This window comes from Taurulus bubalis (genome assembly GCF_910589615.1).
Source record: "Taurulus bubalis genome assembly, chromosome: 19".
NCBI lineage: Eukaryota > Metazoa > Chordata > Actinopteri > Perciformes > Cottidae > Taurulus > Taurulus bubalis.
Window position 1 is genome coordinate 10,210,687 of NC_136607.1, and position 23,222 is coordinate 10,233,908.

The 23,222-nt window shown below is 41.1% G+C and overlaps 1 protein-coding gene across 1 annotated transcript; it reads right to left on the reverse strand.

Moving 5' to 3' along the window:
• Nucleotides 1-1,156: 1,156 nt before the first annotated feature.
• npdc1a (neural proliferation, differentiation and control, 1a) lies at nucleotides 1,157-22,065 on the reverse strand (the record flags this gene model as incomplete). The annotated part of the gene is given in 10 exon segments (XM_079234776.1): nucleotides 1,157-2,202; nucleotides 2,308-2,404; nucleotides 2,560-2,639; nucleotides 2,803-2,893; nucleotides 3,612-3,678; nucleotides 4,178-4,396; nucleotides 4,568-4,678; nucleotides 11,687-11,836; nucleotides 21,910-22,014; nucleotides 22,017-22,065. Coding segments are annotated over 10 exon segments (1,041 nt in total). The 3' UTR covers nucleotides 1,157-2,130.
• Nucleotides 22,066-23,222: the final 1,157 nt, after the last annotated feature.

The window sequence follows — 23,222 nt, forward strand, 5'->3', positions numbered from 1 at the left end:
TTCAGCCCTGCCTTTGATAGCCACCTTTACAGACCCTCCACCCACCCAGGTTTTTATCCGAGGGCCAATGGCTGCCTTCCTTCCAGTGTCACAAAGGGCTTTTAATGGCCCTCGGCATGCGGCTCAATGGGGACAGGAGACTGACCCATCCCCTCCCCAACACACACCGACATACAACCACATACACAAAACCCACATGGAGGTATATGCATGATTTCTCTCTGCCCCAACCCCCCACACACAGACACACACACTAGACAGAAAGTTAGGGCTTGTGGCAGGGAGGTAACACTAAATGAGTCACACTGCGAGGTGAAATGAGTCTGTGTGATGGCAGAGCTCATCTGAACAGGAAATGCTGACAGCACTGCAGTTTGACCTGCTGACTCAGAAAGACTAAATGTATATTTAAATGTATCCGACACCCCTTATTTCATCAACATGTTTTTTTACTGAATTGCTCACTAAAGTGGTCTAGGGACTTGTTTTGTGTGTGTATTTTTATGGGGAAGTGGATCTTTCAGATAAATTCAAGAGTGCCTACAGTATGCATGGTCCTTACATGTTTCGTGCAGTGTGGGACTCATAATGGTCCGCTCTTGGTCTCGGCTCCGTCTCAACACCTCAAAGTGTTGGCCAGGTCTCGTGCTTGATAAATTCTCAATATGGTCATGAATTGGTTTCGTGGTCTGGTCTAAAACACTGCTGACACTATCACATACTGTTATGGATCAGCTTCTTTCAGCTCTTAATTTAAGTTTTATGATGTTTAAACTGAGTGCCTTCATGTTTTTATGGCAGCACCATTTAATCAAGGGGAATATTAAAAAAATGTCTTGTGCATTTTATACCTAAAAGTCAGTCTGAAATATTTGATATCTTTGGAAAGTTTGGGATCCCAACTACAATCTAAAAGTCAGTTGTGTTTGACAGCACAGAATTAGGTTGTATTGAATGTCCTGAAAAAATAATGTCTCACATCATTTCTGTGTATTTCACTCAACACCAGAGAATGTGATCAAAGTTGCCAACATTCTTTGCATTACGTTTAGACCTTTGTTGCATCTCTTTCCCTCATATATATAATATATATATATATTTAATAAAACATTTCCAATGAGTGTATGTCAAGCACAAAAAAAAAGTTATTTCCACATGTGGTAAAAACTTTAATTCCAATCCTTGGTCTGCATGTACAAATATCTATAAAAAGTGAACACATTCACTCTTTGTATGTACATTTTGCAGCAAGAAGTTAACTTGGGCCCGACAAGAAGACAGAGAGGAAAGAGGGACGATACAAGATAGTGATACTTACCACCTACACATCCATCAGTATAGTCAATCACCAACAATTCATTCAAGTGCTCATAAGTCACTTTTACTGAACGTTCCTCCTCCAGCAACAAGATGCATACATACAGGAGGCAGAGTAGTTCAGCAAAGCATTGCCATTATTCAAACACAGTAAGTCAAACCATGCAAACAGACATCATCAAGTACTTCATTTTCATATATATTTATATTCTATAATCTTAAAATCTTTATGTGCAGCTTATATGACAAGGAATAAAATCGGCAACACCACCGGTAACCACCTTGTGTTGTGTTCGGGAGTTTTTACAGAGGTATCACAGAGATCTGATCTGTCAGGAATGTGGTTCAGACACTAGCTATGCATGACAAAACAAGGAGAGGGCACCTGTTTCTCATCTTAAGTATGTGTGTGTGTGTCTGTCTGTCTGTCTGTTGTACACGTCTGCTATTGTATCACATTCTTTGGAAATAGCTGCAGAAATTAAGGAAAGTAACAACGGTGGAGGAACAATCTTAATTCAGAGACAAAACACCTACAGGGACATATCTGGGAGAACTATGATAGACAGGAAAGACAGGGATGACACAATCAGTGGCAGAAATAAATTAACAAAGAATCCAACATACATTTGTAGTAAAAGCCGTACTGGGGGCAGATATAGTAAAGGGGCAACAAGAAAACAATCATTTTTTATCACCTCTGCCAGGATCCTCCATTTCTACATGCATGCAATGTGAGATCCAGTGGTTTCCGCCAGAGAAGTGGTATGTATACCTGTGTGTAAATGTGTGTGCGTGTGAAGTGTCCAAGATTTACTTGTGATTCCCCATATAATGTAAAGTCGAGTCATCAAACAGCGGGTTCTTCACTTCCATCTCTCCAGTCTGTAAAGGAGGGAAGAAAATGAGTTTTCAGTCATATAAAATGATCACAACTTATTAGTGTGTGTGTGTGTGTGTGTGTGTGTGTGTGTGTGTGTGTGTTCCCACCGGTGCAAGTCCGGGGCACTCGTATACAGTAAAGTCTCCGCCCACTTCCTCCTCATCTGATGTGACCTCAAAGTCAACTTTCTGCTCAGGTTTGTTACTGAAAAAGGGGAAAAAAGACAGTGGAGTTAAGGCGAACAGGTGACATGGTCAGAGGAAGTGGTTGAACTCTGTATTAAGACATGAGAGAAGAGAGAAAGAGGAATGGGAGGGAGTGGCACAGAGAGTGTAGACAAAAAAGAAAAGAAAACGTACTTTCCCATAGAGAGCATCTGCTGTTTTTGATGTTGGTAGTGATACATTTGAGCGCTTTGGGCCAGAGTCTTATCTCCCATCTGAGGATACAACAGAAGAAGGAAGTGTGGCTGACACGTTAGAAAACATATATTCAGTGCACAATCACGTCTTGTTGTTTTCACAGAAGAAGAAGAAGTGAGAAAGTGAAACAAAGCAAGCTCTAACAATAGCAGTTAGGTGAAGAAAAAGCTGTGCGCTTACAGAGGGGACGTTTGTGGTGGCGGTGGGGACGCCGGCCCCTTTGAACGCAGGGTAGTCCACCTTCTGAGCCAAACGCGCGTCTTTCTGCAACCTGTGGGCGACATTATGAATCTGAGTTTCCTGCAATTCTGATGGCTGTTTCCTGTGTTTGGCAGTACAAAAAAACCTTTATTGAAGCTCACATATCTGATGGTACATGAACCTCAAGTGGAAGTCGGCTTTTAAGGGTGATCAATATGATGAGTTGAAACAACCAACATAAAGTTAAATTGACTGAGAAGTCCATTCAACAAATTATCACTGGTGACAAAATGAAAAAAAATAAACAAAACAAATGTAGTTTAATCAGAGTTATTTACTCTTTCTGTGAAGTGTTACTAAACCAACCAGCAAAGCGTGAGGAGATACTTTGTTCTCACAAGCTGAACTTGCCAGAAAACACACTGATAGTTGAATTCATCAACAGCTGGAGGGGAAGGCTGACCCCTCAATAAAATGTGTGTAAAAGTGTAGTTGATGTTGTTTTCTTGCTTGCATGGAAAAATGTGATGCATACTTCATTTGTAATATCATGAAGCCAGACTAAATTAGTTTTCTCTAAATGTATATATATTTTTTTAAGATCTCCATTCATTTGCAATGTATAAGTATTAACAATCGACATCATGTGGTTTATTATGCAATTAAATCTCAAACCCAGATTGGTCTTTCTAGTGTATTTCATTTGGTTTTGAGAAATTATTCGACAACAAAAAGATCAAATCAAGTGTTCCCTGCCGTTAATTGTGCATTCAGGTGTTCAGACTTACTTGATGTAACAGACGGTTGCCAGGATCACTGCCACAGTGCCCACCACCACACACAGAGAGATCATAACTGCAGGTTGATACAAAAGAGAGAGGAAAACAAAGTGGAGCAGAGCGTGTTAGGGAGTAAACCATGAGTGATTGAGAGGGAGGCTGATTACTTCCCTGCTGAGACATCTTTTTTTAAATGGGTGATAAATATAATTATATCTTCGCCCATTCGCTCATTATGGGTTGTTATGATCATCTTGGGTAAAATGATATGCAACGCATATAAACACACTGGGATGAATAGAATCAAATGTTCAGTTGGGACAAATGCAGATCAGAAGTGATACAATCTTGCTGGCAAACATCCTGACAGCGAGCAACAAACTGCTTAACAAGAGACGAGACTGACAAAAAGACGCAAATCTTAACAACGTGTAATTTGTTAAATTGAGGTTTTTATCCACCATCTGCTTGTATCATTATCTCGCACCATCACTGAGTTTCATACCATCCGGTGTTCACTTCCTGGGTGCAGTTAAGCCTTCTACTCTGTGTTGAGGACATAAGGTCATACTCACTGACAATAATGTTGTCCCTTTTGGATGCTGGCACAGCTATAGGACCAATTCGGCCCCGAACTCCAGTGGCCCTGGGCTGGGGGGTCGGTGTGTTGGGGAGCGCAGACACTGCAGGGGCTGCAGTGGTGGCGTTGAGGGTCTCAGTGGAGACACCGTCCTGGCTTGCCTGTTGGAGTCTGAGGGAATCTGTCCTGCTTTTATTATCATCTGCTTTGGCCACTGGAGAAAGTCAGGAAGACACAAATAGAGTCATGAGGGAAAACCACAATAACATATAAAAGAGCATGTGGGGATAATATGAATCACGGAATCACTTAAAATACTCTGTATATTAGAAGAACTTGAAGTAAACCCCACACATCCAATTTAAATTGTGCTCAAGGCTCTTACCAGGATGTTTGGATTGTCTTTGTGGTTTGATCTCTGTCACTTCCTGTTTTTCAATAACGGCGTGAAGGTAATCGATCTCTTCATCCAGGTCAGGGTAGAATACCGGTTTACCTACAGAGAAGATTTAAAGTTACACTGATCAACTTCTACCTTAATTAACTGAAGTATAAGTTAAAATAAAATAAGAAAGGCAACAGGAAATACAGATTGCATGTAATGTTGTACCACTTGTGGTGACACAAAGGGCTTCTTAATATAGACAAAGTACCACACACATAACATATAACATAGAAATCAGCTACTAACTTATGATAGTGACAATGACCAAAGTTCCCATATTAACAAACATTTAGCCATAATATAATTAATAACATCCAAATCTTCAAACAGAATAATTGTATTCAGGGGTGTACTTATTTAATCTTTTTCTGTTAATTAATCTACAGATTTCTTTCTTCTTCGATTAATCATTTGGTCTATAAAATCTGTGGAAAATAATATCCAAAATTATTATTATTAAGAAAAGCCCTTTGGCTTGAAAATAATATTTTAACTTTTAAACTTGTATCAAAATAGTTTAGTAATTAACTAATCAGGTCTAATTTTCTTAGTTGTTGTACCAACTCATTTCCCATCAGCTTGAGGTTCGTCTTTTCTGTCTGAATTTTTCAGCGTGGCCACTTTCATGATAACTATTGAGTGTAAGAAAGGAAGCACATGCACACGGTTTAGCCTCATATCAATGTGTTTTTCAGGGTCTTGCCTCTGAAGTGATGAACAGGGAGTGTGCCCATGTGTGTTGTTTGTTTGTGGACTGATAAAAAAGGAGACAATACTAAACCGTTGTTAACAGCCCTTAAGGCCAGACAGTGAGCCGCATTCCTGCAGTACTGCCGAGGTGTCCAGGGCGACCAGGGCCGAGAGAGTGTGTGTGTGTGTGTGTGTGTGTGTGTGTGTGTGTGTGTGTGTGTGTGTGTGTGTGTGTGTGTGGCCGGGGGAGGAAGCACCGCGGGGGGCCGGAGCAATCAGCCCAACTTTGGCTTCACTGGGTCTCAGTAGCTACATTCACAATAGATCCCATAGCTCACCGCTAATGGCGGTGATCAAAGTGCTATTTCCCTTCATAAAAGTTACCCTGCAATATATCAAATACAAAATTATAGGTATTTGAACGCAAAGCTGGAGAGGCAGCAAGTCATGTGAAAAGAAGAATACAAAAAGCTGAAGTTGCTTGCGTTGCTTGCTAAAGTTGATGACCCATTCAGCATCATTTGCCAAAACAAGCTTTGTTTGCTGTAGAAGCCAGCACAGATAAATAAATGATCAGTGCGGAGGAATATATCGAAACAAAATGTGTTAAGGCACATTTTGACACCACCTACATTACATTAATGATTACATTGTCGCGTTCGCTGCAGAAGGCCAGCCATCTGGCTGAGCTAATGTGTATGATATGACATGCCAGCACTTTCACTGCCTGCTTTGTTATTTTCTTACCCCCCTCCTCTAATGGCCATTTAGTGCACTCCATGGCAGGTGTCTGTGGAGGCGGGATGCACCATCTGTACTTTGCAGGTGGTTGAGAGCTCCTACTGTGCCCGCGTGCTCACCAGGAGCATGTTGTAATGCGGGATTACATTTTAGGAGGAAAAAAAGATGCAATGTTTATCGCGTGTTTCTTAAGTGTGGATTTATTTGAAATCAGCAAGGAGATGGTTAAAAATGGGCGAGCAGTGTGTATTGATATGGAAATCCTCAGGACCCTACCGAGGTCGAAGTTGATAATTCACAAAAGAAAGGCGGTGATTTTCTGTATGTGTGTGGTTTGTCACACGCCGACTAAGCACGCACACCTCTCTTGTGTAAGAGAGTTTTGTCACTGGCTTGATAATGACCCATAACCTCTTGAGAGGCACCCATGGGGCAGTTGGGTACAACAAACAAACAATAAACAGCTCAACAGGGATTGAGGATCACACACATTTGTGCTGTTCTATTTTCCCTCTTAAAAAACATGCACCTTTCTTCCTCCCCCCAAACCACAAGCACGAACGTGTCTCTCGCCTCCTGCCCCCTTGTCCTTGTTTAAAAACTCTAAAATCAGACAGATTTTACAGATCTTGCCACTTTTTGATCGACATAAATGTGGAGATTTGACTAATCTAAACTCACTAGATTTTGTCGAATAATCGTTTATTTTATTTTAAAATCGATAGATCTGGAAGAGTTTCTCAACAAAAGCAACATTTTAAATATTGTGTTTACCAGAGTCGAGTTCTTAGAAGTAGAAGGGCCAGTTGTAAGTGATCACCGGGCCTCTCCCTCACAATGAGCATGTCACCAGTCCTTTCCAAAGATTATGGATTCATACTCAGTGTGTCCTGCTGCCCTCTAGTGGGAAATGCAATATGTTGCGTACTTAGAAGGTTGAGAGAGACAGCCAGAGAGACTTCAGGTCTGACTGACATCATTCTCAAAGTCTCTGAAACCAGAATATTGCCCGACTCCACAGATAACAAAATATAAAACAGGGCCGGCCTCTTTCAGATCTTTCTAATTCATGTGCTCCTTCCACAGTGTTTGGAGAGGCCCGATAGGCGAATAAAAGAAAACAGATCGACAAGGTCACAGTTTGAAACAGAAACTCGTATCGACTTTGTTAGTCAGCCTGTTTGGAATGAGGGAGTGGAGTACAGTTAAAATGTCATTTTGCCCATAAAATCTAAAGTTGATAAGTTTATGCAGTGGCGCTGCCCCCACCTGCTATACAAACTAAGTCACAGATGACTGCAGAGCTTCAAGGAAAAACAGGAAATCTGTTCCAATGTTCTCACCTTCAGTAAACAGTCCCGTCTGTCTTTCATCCATTGTTTGAAATAAATAAGGTCATAAAAAAATTGACCTATTTATTTGTGTCAGAACTTCAGTTGCCATTGCCAGTATCTGCTCGTAAGTCTGCCATGGCTTCTTAATTTCAAAATCAAGGGACAATGTTGAAAATATAAAATGAATTTGATTTTCAAAGAAAATATTTGTAATATCGGAAAGTTTTTTCTTCTTCTAAGAATTTTGTTTTTCAAAGTAATCTAAAAAAAAACTGCAGGTGTTGATGCATGAAAATTGAGGGCGCAGAATCACCCTCCTCCTCCTCGTCTATACACCACATGAGCAGGTCTTAGCTGCTGTAACTGCGGTTACTCCTCTTGCTGAAAGGTGGTGAAGGTTGAACTGAAAAAGTAAGAACTGCAGTTGTGGAACTAGTGGCTGCTTTCTACTCAAACAAGACGGAAGTGTTGTCCGACAAGATATGAGAAGTGTAAACATTATGAAACTATGGTGGAGTAAAATATACTATATTAATACTAATATAATTGATGGGAAACACTGAGGAAAGTGTTAGCTTCAAAATTCTAAACATTCAAAATGTTTGTTGTGAACATGACACAAGGCAGTTACAACCTGAGACTGTTTACAATTGTTAAAAGCCACAAAAATGTCACGTTGAAGCTATTTGACAGAATGATTGTGCAAAGTGGAAAAGCATTATGTGTAGAAATGATGGCTACAACATCAACAATCATGTATAGACATCAGACGGTGATGCCAATCATGTCACAGGTTAAAAGCAGTGGCGCCTGCTCGCAAATTCACTCAATCACTAAAAAAAAGGTGTAACATTTTTTATTTAATTGCGAATTAACTAAAACTGTTGTTTGGCTCTCCATCCATTCAGCTATCTAAGCTGCAGCAGTTTTAATTAAGTAAATTTACTTAATTAAAACTGCTGCAGGTTTTCTGTTCATGTTTTGTGTCGCTGAGCCCCTAAAACAGTTGTTTGATTGCCATTGTCTTTTCAGTTTGTCAATTGCTTTATTATATAAAGTAAAAATATATCAAATACATGCACAAAAATAATCTGTAAAAAGCCAGGCGACATGGAGACAGCCCTGCCTTTAGCACATGCACAATTTCCCTGCATATAAAAGAAAACATACAAGTCTCATACAAGTCTCATACTTCGTGCGGCGGCTGAACAAAGCACACGGCTTCGAGGCATACTGTATGTTTACCAATGGCAGCACACGCCTCCATGTCAAATACAAGCAGCTCCTACTTTCAATAGAAAGTGCTGCCGGCCTCAACCTTGTACATCCACTATGCTCGTTCATCCTCTTTGAGTTCATGTAATGTTGACATTTTAGACTCCTTACAGAGGGGTTTCCAGTGATGAAAATAACTTTGAATTCCTGCAATTTACAAGCAGTCAAAGTGACCGACAAGCACAAGGCCACAGACATATAACAATGTGCCACACAGAGAAGCACTGATGCAGTCATTTTAATTGTAAGACATAAGTGTGGTTTAGAGGAGAGGATGTTGGGAAAAAGGACGAGCATCGGTTCACATTTCAGTGAACGATGTGGTGTTACTGCAAGGACTGGAATGGGCTAAAAGGATAAGAGCCGTGACATTACAGGGAAGAGGGAGCGCTAAACAGAGAAGGAAGGAAAAGCAGGAGAGTGATGAGGTAGAATCTTGGGTGCTGCGAAACAAGGATGACGTACTGATAGTTCCTGCCCTCTAGTACAAAAATTAAATTATGTATTCCTTTCTGACCCACATAAACATCTCAGCATCTAATTCTCTCAAAACATGTTGTGTTTGTGATATTTCTGTGATTATTCTATAGAACAGTAGAAACGCTAAAAATTCCACCTGACTGCAAGGCCAGTGAGTCAGCTTGATGGTGATGACAAGATGTGTGTTTTTTATAAATTGAATTAGAAGAACAAATGGGTACATTTTCTGACGTGAGCTGTGCTTGCTGACAAAACAAAGGGTTAGTCACGAGCGTATATGTGCGTGAATGGGACAAGTAAAAGAAAAAGAGAGATTGAACCGACTACTATTACTCCTGGGGGTGCAGGGAAATACTGCGTCAGAATCAACAGTTTTGATGATGTGTATTTTTCATGCTTTAGCAAGTGCGCAAACATTTGAGATAATCAGTTGTTTAGTCCTGAAAACACAGCCATTAAATTGTTATTTGCAGTGTGTGATGCTGCCAAACAACCCAGGAAGCAGCTGGACTGCAGAGTCGGCTTTTGATGCATTCTGACGAACCAAATAAACCAAATGTGATTTCATCTGTTCATTTCAACATTGTGCGTGTGCCTGCGTACATGTGTACGCAGGCGTGTCCATGCCAGTGTGAAAAAGAGTCAGAGTTGGTCTCCCATGCGGATCACAGTGTGCCGTGGTCTCTCCGGGGTTTATGTAACCACTCGGGAGCTTAGCTGAGGCTTATGATGTGCTGGATTCATAACACCACGCAAACAAAAGCGTCACACATGAGGTACAATCCCAAGTCTGAATGACTGATCAGGTTCTCTCGTCATAAAATAAACCCTCCTCTCTACTTCGGCATGATGTGACCTTTCTCTCCAATACATCCTCACACTGATCTCCTTCTCGTGTTTTTCTTCTCTCTCTGATGCCGCCGACAATAATTTGAGCCAAGTTTGTATCCTCTCCTGACGCAGACCCATCTAAATTATTAATCCTACACGTGCCCACCGACAGACATGAATGCAGTCAGTCAGTCACGCGCACGCAAGCCAGTGCACTCAAACATACACAAGATGTTTAAATTTCTCTCTCTATTTCTGCAGCGCCATAGAAACACGGTGAGCGTGCCAGCAGTGCGATGTCATGCCATGGGAATCAGAAAAATATGATTTATTGTTTTTGCTGCTTTGCTCTTTCGTTGAATTAAATTAGATTCAGGGATGGAGATGAAGGGCGAGAGAGAGAGAGAGAAAGAGAGAGAGAGAGAGCGAGAGAGCGAGAGAGATGGGGTATGTCGTCTAAGTGATTAAAGCCGGTGCGGGGGCGATGTGTGTGTGTGTGTGTGTGTGTGTGTGTGTGTGTGTGTGTGTGTGTGTGTGTGTGTGTGTGTGTGTGTGTGTGTGTTGCAAACGCAGCAGGGGCGGATTAAAAAAAAACACAGGATCAGACCGTACCATAGTTGCCAGAGATATAGATGGAGGGAGAGCGAGGACCACAACAAGGACATAGAGACAAGATAATTGGACAAGAACAGAGCAAATTAGAGGAGATACATGAGATATGGGAAAGGAGGAGAAACAAGGAAGCTAAGATTGACGGGGGAGGAGAAGGAAGGCACAGAAGCAATAGGCAACTGAGAAAAAGAGGTGGAGTGGAAAAGAGATGTGGGCAACAGGATGCGGAGATCGACTGAAAATAAAAGAGGCAGTGACAGAGACTGGATGTGCAGTGAAGACGTAAAGGAAAGCAGAGAAAGAACAGCAGCAAATCAGTCAGTGCATTTACATGCACGCTTGATGGAACTTAAGCAGGTTGTCTCTGTAGAATTGAGGTCGCAATTTGTCAGTGTTAGTCAATCATCAATTTACTCTCGTCAAGCTTAATCTTTTCTGTGTTTTCATTCAGAAATATAACTAGTCATCAAGAGCACAGATTATGTTTTCTCGATTAACTGCTTTGTCTACAAAAGGCGACGTTCATTCCCTGGTTCGGTCGACCAAAAGTCCAAAATACAAAGATACTCACTTTGCAATGATATTAGACAAAGAAAAGCATAACATCCTCACAAGCTGGAACCAGACAACATTTGATATATTTGCTTGAAAAAAATGAACTTAAAACGATTAGTTGATGATTAAAATGGGAGCTGTCATTTCAGCTCTAATCCGAACAGAAGTAATGCTTGTGTTACGTGTGTCAACTTACTGCATGCACAGTAAAATCAAAGAAATAAAGATTGAAATATACAATACATTTTATTCTATTTCTTGGTAGTATTTTCAAATGTTAACCTGCAGGCTACCAGACAGCATTGTAAATGTAAAACAATGACCTGATTTTACCATAACAAGGTATGTATGCGCATATAAAAACACTGAATGAGGTAGCCGGTCAGTGGTAGTATAAGAAAATCTGGGGAAGGGCGTCCTCTCTGACTTCCCTTCTTTCTGCGTCAGTTCAATTCACCAATAATGTGATCAAATGAAAACCAGCTTGTGTGTGCATGAGTGTGTTTGTGTGTGTGAAATGCTTAGACCGTATAATTCATACCATGTTGATGGTGTCTCTTCCTCACCATGCAGCGACCTTCCTTGTTCTCCTCCAATGGGGAGAGGCAGGGGCCACATCGGGAGGAGCCAGGCCTGCAGAAATGGCGTCCATCTTTAGCACAGTCTATATGGTGAGGGCACGTACTGCCAGCTGGGAGAGAGAGAGAGAGAGAGAAAGAGAGAGAGAACAAAAGTTTCATTCGTATCCCAACCACAACGTGATGCAGAAATTGCGCTTTTAATGAGGCAGTTAAATACAAGTCTTTGTGTGGAAAAAAATTGCTATAAAAGTGCTCTCAATAAGAGATGCTTCAACTTTACAACAAACGCTTCATTCTGAGATGAAATATCTGTCCTTGAATAAAGCCTCTGCTTATGTCACAGCATCACTGAGTTTTTTTTCAAATCATAGTCTTTACTGTAACCTCATCAAGGCTTCCATATGGCCACGGTTAGCTAGATAGGACGAGAACATTTGGATGGTAAGAAATTTACATTTTGAATGGTTTTACAGCACTATGCAATGTGGTAAGCACCACTCATTTGACAATCCGAGTCAGGTTCAACCAGTAAAGTAAAGACTGATCTTACAGAACTGCCCTCAATCAGGTTCGATAAATATACTTTTTACACACACACACACACACACACACACACACACACACACACACACACACACACACACACACACACACACACACACACACACACAAGAATAAGTGTGTCGCAGATCCACAGTGTTTGGCAGCAGAGGGCAAGAGGAACACTGGAGTGCAGAGCGGATAATGAGCCCGGCAGAGGTGCACAGCAGGCTGGATAAAAGGTGAACAGCACAGTGGGTGTTTATGCTGACATAACAGACAGGAGGTATATGGAGGAAAGACAGAAGATGATGAACCAGGTATTTCTGGAGGATAATGGGTCTCAAAGGTCAGGGTTGTTCAAGTCTATAGGTGACCGAACAGTGTAAAAAAAAGGGTTATGCTTGGTGGGTGTATTTAAAGGATCTACTGAAGAGGTCAAACAGGTCTACTGTATAATTCATATTTTCATAAATGTGTTCATTGCTACCTGTCCGCTGTTGCTTTGATAAATGAGGTGTTATAGATACAATATTGCATCTTCGTCTTTCTGACTAGTGCTACTGAGTGCAGTCGCGCCTCCTTTGTAAACCAGATTGTTTCTCCCAATTACTCCATAAGAGGAGAATTACACATTCATAACACATGACAGGAAATCGCTGAGGGGGATATCTCAATGACCGCCCTGGCAACAAGGGAAAGGCGTGTTTTTGTGCAGAAAGGGAGGGTTGCAGAGATGAAGAGCAGATGAGAGTTTTCTAAATATGCATGCATCCATTCATCGATACATTTTTCAAAATAATTTCGTCATCTAAATAAAAATAGACCAAAGGTATTTCAAGATTTTATATTTACTGTTGTCTGTCTCTCAGTGTTTAAATGTGCTCATTACTTTGCACTTGTGTGCATTGACTACATATGTCTGACTTCACGGATGTACGTTGCCCCTTTTCAACATACTCTACCTCTGCCTGACTTATCATATAGGATGATACACGTAGGTCATTGCACTAAATGCACAACCCTCTCTCCTTCTGTCACTCATAAACTAACATTTAGTTTTTTGCTCTGCCGGGAGGAGCAGTGCTGAAGACCCCGGCCATACTGCTGGGCCCACTGAAGGAAAGGGGGAGGCAGACTGTCACTGCTGCAGTAAAATAAGAGGTTTATAAAAAGGGACTCTGGTGCCTCTGGCGCTCGGAAACACTGACATTTGTGTCTTCAAGGGCCGCCAATATAAACACAAAATCAAAGTTCCTTGTAGTAGCTTTACAATGCACTAAAAAAGGGAATGTGACAACATTATGAGAGGATTTACCGATTACATTTTTATCAAATCCTAAACGTAAATCTTAAAACCATATGAAAAAAAAGAAGCAAAAATGAGCTATTGGAAACTAAAACACTCAAGAAATACGAATGCAAATCTCAATCTTTCAGCGACGTCACAAATGTGAATGGCAAAACACCCCAGACTGGAAAGCAAAACCGAAGACATGCTCATTAAACACACGGCCATGCGAGCACACACACACACATCTTGACTCGTCTACGCATCGCAACACCGCCAGGGAGATGGACACACACGTCCACATCTTCTCATGGTCGGCCTCAGGGAGGGAGCGGTGGAGTGACGCATGTGTAATCTGAGAAGCGTTGTTTTCCGTTTGCGTCAAAGACGCAGGAGGAGCAGGAGGATGGGGATGTTTGTGTGACATCTACGAGGCCAGTGATGTATTCACCGCCACAAAACCAACACGCAGATATATAGACGACTCCTGGAGCGCTTTCAGTCGTTGTTTGTCGTTTAAAGTATTTTTTTTCTCACCAACAACTTGGCAAAACCACTGTCACTTCGATGTTTAATTGCTGCCTCACCTGTTCAGCCCCGACGCCAAGTTACTCCACATCCTTGCGAGTGTGACGTGGTCACGTGCTCATTGCTCACTCTGTTAATTGTTTTCTCTCCTCTTCCTCCCACAGTTGTCGTGGCATCTATTTTTACATGGCTTCCTTTTAATTTCCCTCCAGAGATCTATTTCACATGTTCTTATTGATTTTCTTCAACCCCCATGACCTTATGGAAGACATTAATGTCACTGTAAATAGATTTTAGAGGCGTGTGCCCATGCGAGACTTCGTCTTAGTCAGTTGAAATATGACTGAATCTGTTTGTACTCCTTCTGTAAACTACTATCGAGAGTAAGAATAAAAGTTATCAGGTAAGAACCTGATAACTTTTATTCTTACTCTCGATCACAAACATTTTTTTTGTTTAAACTTCTTTATTTTTATTAATCCCTTAATAGTCCCACAAGAGGAAATTATTATATTATAAATATTATTCTCTACCTTGTGGTTTCAGGACAGCCACTCTCCCCATGAGCTACAGCCGCCCCAGAGTAACTGCAGAGTCTGCTATATTCTAAAGATTGTTATTTTAAAACAATGACAATGTTCCGGATAATCCCAAACGCCTTTGTTGCGTTGAATTCTGCATGGCTGTGATTAGTTCAACACTGCCCAAATAGATGCCGTAAGCAAGGGTTTTAGTACATCGTCTCTGCTGGCATCTTTGAAAACATGCTGCCCAGGCATCACGTCTCTCTCCCTCTTCTTCTTCTCGGCACCCCCTCGAGTCCTGTCGCCAAATTATTCCACCGACCATTGTTTTACGACTCTTTGATCCGACCGGTGACTGTCGGAGGATCAAGGGCTGGCCCCAGATCAGGTGCAGATGGCAGCACTCGAGTCAGAGATCAAACAACCCATCCCCGTGTAAAACTCCTCGACCGGTCTTCGTTGTGAGGATTAGACCATTTCATATAAATTGGTAAAATATGTGACTCACTGATATGTGCGTTTGTATGATTGCATGTTGTTAGTGTTGGCAATCACAGACTCACTCACAATGTTTCCTACTTTTGGACAAAAGAGACAAACAAGGCTTTAGTCTCTGACTCGAGAATGAGAATGAAAGTGTCATCTGACTCCGTATCACAGGAAAGTGTGTTGAGGTATTGTTGCAATAATGTCGCTATAATATAAAGCATCGCAAGAGACTGTATCTCAGTGGATAGCTGAATCATTCGCTGTATTTGTCCAGACCCCACATATGACCATAAACAAAAAAGACGATTTGTAAATCCTGGCACATAAATGAGTCCCTGGTGTCAAAGACAAAAAAAAGGAAGAGGCATTAAAACCTTGTTATGAAAGCGAGAAAACAATTTCCTCTATATTTCAGAAATCTGCCGTCTTTATGATAATGGAGCCGGCAACTCAGCACCTCTAGCCAGCGCTTGATCTGCTATTCATCACGTTAGATGTTAATATGGTGGAACCTACTGCGGTCACATGAATACAGAGGATTATTCTTCTCACACACACACGCAACCATATATACACAAACACACACCCGGACACAAACGACTCGATGCGTGCTTCATTATGAATGTGAGGCCCGGTAACGTGAGAAAAAGAAAGGTGGAAAAAGCAAAGCAAGTTTGAAAATTAGGGAAGAGCTGCAGCCCAATCCATCAAAAACTGCATTTATTACTATTCAGCAACAGCTGCATTAAAACCTTTTTGTTCTAACTTCATTGTGATAATTTAGTGCACCACATAATGGGGTTATACCAAATGTCATTTTTCTTCACCCTAAATAAAAATAATAGACGGTATTGTAGTCATATAAATGCAAATCATGGTGCTGTTAGACCATCGCATTAATAGCCTAGTATCTTTCAGTGTGCCTGAAAGAAGAGAGTTTTGGTTTTGAATAGAACAAATGGCAACGAGTATGGATTGAAGCAGAATACATGTTAGATACATTTTGGAAATTATACTTCCATATCTTTTGAATAAATGTGCACTTTACCAGGCTCTGGTGAAATGTTAGGAGAATTATGAATAATATTAGTGTAGCCAAAGTGCATCTGCAACTGTGCAGACATATTGTGTTTACACAGGATAAATAAACATGCAAAAAAAATAAAAAGGCATACGTCAACATTGTAAATTATGCTTCAAAGCTGCAAACTTGTTGGTACAGCCCTAGAGCTTGCACAAGTAGATTTCAATATTATTATTTTACCAAACTCAGAAATACAAAATGGAACTTTTTCTAAAACACAGCTGAACCCATGAAGATGCTCGTCGTGATAATTACATGACAAAGCAGCTCAAATCTAGCAGCGTAACAAAGGAGCCACACAAGTGAATGCCAAGTTGCCTCAGGAGGGCGGCCCTGCACCAACAAGCCTCCCACACAGTGCCAGTGCCAATAAGAAAGCTCAATCAAGGAGGAAAATAAATACAAAACAAGAGACAGACAGGGAGATGGAACAGACACGTTCCTGCAGCATATCGAGTCGTTTGGTATCGGCGAAGACAGCGGAGGTGAGAGAAAAAAAAAAAAAAACATTATGCAACTCGGAGACACAGAAAGTAGTCCTTGGAACGAATGCAAAAGGACTTTCTTAAACCATCTGCTGCTGCTGTTGCAAGGCTGTGTGCTCAGCAGCAGTTCTGCCAGAGAGAGCTGAGAGGCAAACAGAGGCCTCGTCACAGCCTGGTAAACAGCCACATTCGCAGACACACACAGATACACACTTTTACATGTCGCCATTAACTTGTGCTCCTTCAAGCTGTTCTACAGCTACAGTACAATAAAATGTCACCCAATCTGGAATCGTGTGTCCGTGTGCGAGAGTGTGTGTGTGTGTGAGGGAGACTTGGAGGAGACTTAGGGAAATGGGTAGGCCGGGAGGGTCATACACTCCCATTGTGTGCGTTTCCTGACCCTCTGATAGCAGGCAGGAAGTTAGACAAACACTCCAAATCAAGTGGAAACATTTAAGAGCTCTTGCTTGGTGCTCTTCACTTGATATATTACCACTCTGTTTATTTCCACATGAATAACGTGTGTGTGTATGTGTGCTCATGTGTCACTGTTTGTGTAACCGTGCTGCTATGCTCCTGTTTATCCAACAGGCCTCATTCCAAAAATGACAAAAACACACAAATGCCAAGCAGCCTGTTTCTGTGCTTTGTTTTAATGGGCATCATTTGGGAAAGGCGCTGATATTGTATGCTGTGAGTCAGGATTAGGCAACATGACGCTATGCTGTGTGAGCCATAAAACAATATACATTTGTCAGTCAGATATTTTGCCATCCTGATTATACAGTTGTAGCTTTTATCCACAAATATGGGATTTGTTGGACAGAAACGCAGTTATACGTTTTTTTTATATTTTCTGTAAAAACTTAATGGACAGTCTTTTATGATAAAGTGACAGATTTTTTTAAGGATCCATTCTAATAGTTTTAATAATGGATTAGAAGAAAAAAAACACTGTTCTGTGTATTTATCTTCTCTAAAAGCAGGTTCTCAATTGCTAATCCAGAAAGATTTAAATATCATATTAAATACTGATATTGTCACATAAAATGACATCTGACAGTAGCTTTTTCCATATTGCCCACTACTATCGAGCAGACAGAACAACAGAACACGTGTGTGATCAGAAAATCACTTCCGATCAGAAAATTGCTGTCAGCTTTGAGTCTTCAACAAAATTGCGGAAAACGCTGCCACGTAAACTTACATAGCCTCACTTCTCGAAAATCAGTGCAAGAAAGCCATGAGCCCACATCAAATGACTAAATGTGTGGAAACTGTCTGCCTTATCACTTTCAGTACCAGTGTAATGTAGGCGTTGGGTTCCCACCATAATCAGATTCAGTGACTCATGCAACATTTTCGCCACGCTTCATGGAAAATGGGGCATGACTTAGCACCTGCTCAACACAGCCTCATTGTAATGCTGAGGAAGGAAATAGCTGTAGAGGTGGTTAGGTGACATGAAGGTGAAAAGGAAGTGAATAGAAAAAAATAAGTCAAAGAATGTCCTCGTCAAGTTTGTAGAAGGTGGAACAAGACTTTGTTTCCCCGTGATGTGGAGCCGTCATGTCTCTCCTGCGTTATCTCTCCCCGCGTTGGTCCTTTTTTCTTTTCTGTTGCAGCATCTTATGTCATGTCACACATCGACGAGTCCAAATCATTACATGGCGGATAATTACGGTGTCATTATCATGAGCGCGGGGCAGAGCAGAATACCCCGCAGCAACATAACATAACAAACATACAAACATAACAAACATTGAAACAACATAACAAAGGTTGAAAGAGATTATACAATGGTAGCAATGTCGGTAAAAGCTTCAGAAAAGACTCTTTTGTTATTTTCCTTTTCATGGTCACCATGTTCGTTAGCCTCTGGCTGGTACAGTTGTTGGAATAGTCCGTTATGAACAAATTCCATTATTGAGAGCTGAGTATGCAATAAGTGGATTGACCAATGCAAACTAAAACCCCCAATTTGATTGGGCTGATTTGACTCACAATGACCTCGAACTTAGTTTCTCAATAGCTGTTGTATTTTTTAACCCGGTGCCATGATGACAAAGTAACTTGTTACAGTATCTAGGACAGACAGATTTCTGAGTACGAGCACTACGGAAGAAGTGTCAGACTGACATTCCTGGTAAGGATGTGGCGACACACACATGCTAACCTACGCATGCAAAACCGCTGACATAGTAAATTGTTTCCTTTCTGATTTTAAATCAGAAAATTAATGCATTTTGATTGCAGGATTGGGTTGAAAAAAAAAAGAAGACAACTGTCGGTTCCACGATTAAGATTAAGGGTAGTACTGAAACTAAAGGAGAATAGTGCGTTTCATTCCAGCTAAACCGTGCTGACTCTGGCTTGATCCGATGTCTGGAAGCGCTCTGTAAGTTGATTAATTGTGGCCCTCTCATTTCCTGGAGAGGTCTGGTCGCCGACGGTGCGCTCTCAAATGAAGGTCGGGGAGAGATAGAAAGAAAGAAAGAAAGAAAGAAAGGAACAGAGAGCGAGAGAGCGGTGGTTTGAAGAAGCCACAGCAAAGCCTTGGCTGACCACTTATTATTCAGACCTCCAAGTTGAGACAACGAGGACCACAATGGGGAAGATCAATACTATATTTCCTGACTGTTGCAATTGATGGTTACCAACGTATATTCGGGTGATCATTTATCCTTTCTCACACTGAAGAATGCTGGTAATGTCAAATCCCCTCAAAGACCAGTCAAGCTGCAAAACAGATCCATTTGAAAGCAGAGGAAACACGTGTTAGCTTTAAACTCTATGTGACTTCCTGGCAGCACTTAGTTCACTATAACTCTAATGTGTGAGGCAGATTTAGTGATTTGCCATCAAAACCTTTTAGATGTGGTATCATTATTATTGGCTAGTCTGACAAATAAAAATGTCACGTAACCTTTACAGTCTTTTAATTGCTTACTAACATAGATCCACTAAATCTCCAGTGAGGATACAAACGCTTACATATAAACCCTCATCTTCTTTGTGCTCTTTATACCGCATGCAGTGTGCGCCCGCCCGTCATTTCCCTTGACTTTCCATAGCTCTCAATCCCATCTACAACGCCCGCAGATGACTAATTATGCTGCAGGGCAACACAAAAGGTGATTGGAAAACACTGCAGCCAGTTGCTGTGTGTGCGAGTGTGTGACTGTGTGTGTGTGTGAGTGTCATCGAAGATCTTAATCGTTAAAGGCTAATCCTGGTGGAAGGAAAGGCCGGAGGCAGAGGGTCTCTGAATAATCATCACACCAGCTCAACGTGGGTTTGGTGAATGACACGTCTGGCATTTAAACGTGGCAGCACAACAATGATGATCCGGATGAATTTGAATACTGAGAATTGATGTTGATATAGGGAAACGCTAAAATTAGAATAAGAACATTCATATACAGTAAATGAGTGAAAAAGGGGACTATTCTGCTGCTGATTCGACAGGCATCAATGAGCCTGAATTATACAACATATTCTGCATGTTATGGAAATTCATTCTGTATCTTGGCAAGCAGACGATGCATCAATTGGGTTTATGGAGATTTTAGACAACTTCAATCCCAAGAACCAAATGTTCCGAGAAAGCTTTCTGGCATATTTACAGATGATGATGTGTTGACGTTTGCTGAATCAACCGACCTGATTGCTATGCATTTCAGGCTGTTGTCACACTCCAGCAAAATCACCCTGAAACCTGAGTCATTGGTAATACTGAATGTGCTTTTGGGTGGTTCTGCAGATGCCTTTAATATATTCAACGATATATAAAGTACCATTTACTTTAAAAAAAAAAATCACTTTACTTCACTTGGGAGTGAGAAAACGTGTTATTTAAACTCAACAAAGGCAAGCAACAGCCCACATACTGACACCGACAAAAAAAAAAACACACTAGCCTGTTCTTTGTGAAAAAAGAGGAGTCAACAGTGTGTCTCCATTTTGTACAAAACCGTGATTTCATTCTGACACTGGACAACTTCTCTATGTCACCAACCCACCACCCCCCTCCCCCAGATGTGTTTTTCAGCACCGGAGAGGGGAAAGTATGATATTTGGATTGGTTACATTTTGATGAAAAGCATAAAATTGCCAGACTTCACAAATTTACTCTCCAGAAGAACAATAACACCGACACTGCGACACAGCCTCTCTCTCTCTCTCTCTCTCTCTCTCTCTCTCTCTCTCTCTCTCTCTCTCTCTCTCTCTCTCTCTCTCTCTCTCTCTCTCTCTCTCTCTCTCTCTAGCAAAATTAAGCTGCACCCCCTTATGTGATATCACGCACAGCCTTCGGTGAGCTGGAGTGGAACCCGACGACTGCATGGATGGGTTTATGTTATGCTGGGGAAAAGTCCATAAATGCACAAGTCTTTGTCCAGGTCACAGCAATAAATGTCCAGTGTGAGTGTGCAAGTGTGTGACTGTGTGTGTCCTCCGATAAAGGCGAAAGATTACATGTGAAACCACAGCTGTTGGTTCTCCCACATTGATTCTGTGTTAAAAGCTCAGAAGCAGATTATCTCCCCAGCCATCACCACTGTGTGGAGACCCATCACACACTCACACAGACTCAAAGACTGCACTCAAATATATTTCCAATATCTAAAACAGTGCTCAGACTATCTTGAAGATTTACTGATGGCCATGCATGTTACAAACAGTTGTCATTTTTCCAAATGTGGAGCAAATTATTAGTTTAGATTTTTTTCGTGGCTGCTGCTCAGATGAAGTGAGAAGTAGGCTATTGTTTTTAAGATGACACATTCAGGAAGAGATATTACATACTGATTAATCAGCAAATCAAAGCAATACTGAATCAAACCATAATCAATTTACATAACAATCTATATCACAGTGTAATAATAGTATGTGGTATATTTCCATGGATGTTCTATTGAATTGGACCTACAAATGTAATAAAAGCAGAATACAAATCGGTGTGAACACACGGAAATGCACTGAGCAACCTAAGAAGAAAGGGAATTATCCTTTTCTTTGTGCTCTGGTGTCACTAAGACGTACACATACCTGTCTAACCTGTCCACAATTTATGGGTTATCTCATAACATAACTTCATCAGCAGCTAAACTAACACCATAAACAACGATTAAATGAACAAAAATCCCACGTGTCACCTTTAAAAAATAAATAAAAACATCCTCTTGATGCCGTAGTCACGGGTATTCAGGGTAATTGCTCCGTGTTGATGTGTTTTTACCTGGAAGGCGCGCACTGACGGGGACGACGCAGAGGAGCACCGCGGCGAGCAGCAGCAGCGAGGCCCGGTGCAGGCGTCCGCTCTGCGGGCTGCAGAGCAGCAGCATCCTGGGGGTCTTCTCGGTGACGGAGAACCGCAGACGGACTTCGTCGTCATTCCCCCATTACTTCTGGTTTATGCTTCTATTTGGGTTGTTTTGGTTGTATGCGACAGAGCTTCAGGCGGTAAAATGAGGCGACGCACAGCGATGCACCTGGCTGGCAGAAACGCGACGCAGTCTGTGACACACTGCGCACTGTAATCCGTGGCGGTGCTAAAGATAGCGGAGCTTCAGGAGGGGAGGTGGGGAGGTGTGCTCGTGTGTGCGTGCGTGTGTTTGACATGCTGCCTTCAGTGTCTCCTCGTAAACGCCCTAATATAAAAGGATGTATTACCTAGAATAAAGCAGACTTGTTTTCCATAGTATTATTATAATTATATTTCCATGCATACCGTCAGACTGACAATCCATGATCAACCTGATCAAATGCATTAATTGTTCTACTGAAGTCAAACATGACAATTAAACAGCTAACGGAGTCAAACCAGAAGAGAAAATTGTCCATTCACTGACAACTAAATTATGCGTATTGATTTTGAACGTCAGTTTTGGACATGCACCTTTAAATTATGTTTGTATGCCTTTATCATAAGATTAACCATGCTCCTGCAAATTCTTACAATCGAGATGTCATCGTTTCCCACAGTACCTGAAGGCAGCAGTTTACCGAGAGATTACATTCAGGGACGTGAGACGTGATGACGTATAAACCGGTTTATTGGTTTAAATAACATTAGATTATTATGTGTTTGGTTACATGGTTTACACACCACTAGAAATGTGCTGATAAAAAGGGATAATCATATTTACATGCTGTTGAGTTTCCACTTTATCAACCAAATATTTATATATAATAATAATAATAATTTATATAAATAATATTTATTTAACACAGATTGGCTAATAATGGCCTGATGACGATAGTGTTTGTGAAAGTTGATTAGCAAGTAGTGTTTGTTTGCCAATTTATCAGGATGTAGCAGGTGCAGTAAAATAATGACACAATACATATTTTATGAATGAACACACAATCAAACAAATATTGTATAGATTTTCCCTCTATGATTTGTTACCATTGTTCTTGTTATTTTTTTCCAAACACGTATGTTAACATATGTTAAATGACAGCTGGTGACAGTGTATTTGCTTAGAGCTGAAAGACTAAACCAAGCAAAGGCCAAAATGCATTGACCAGAGCAGAAACAAAAACCTT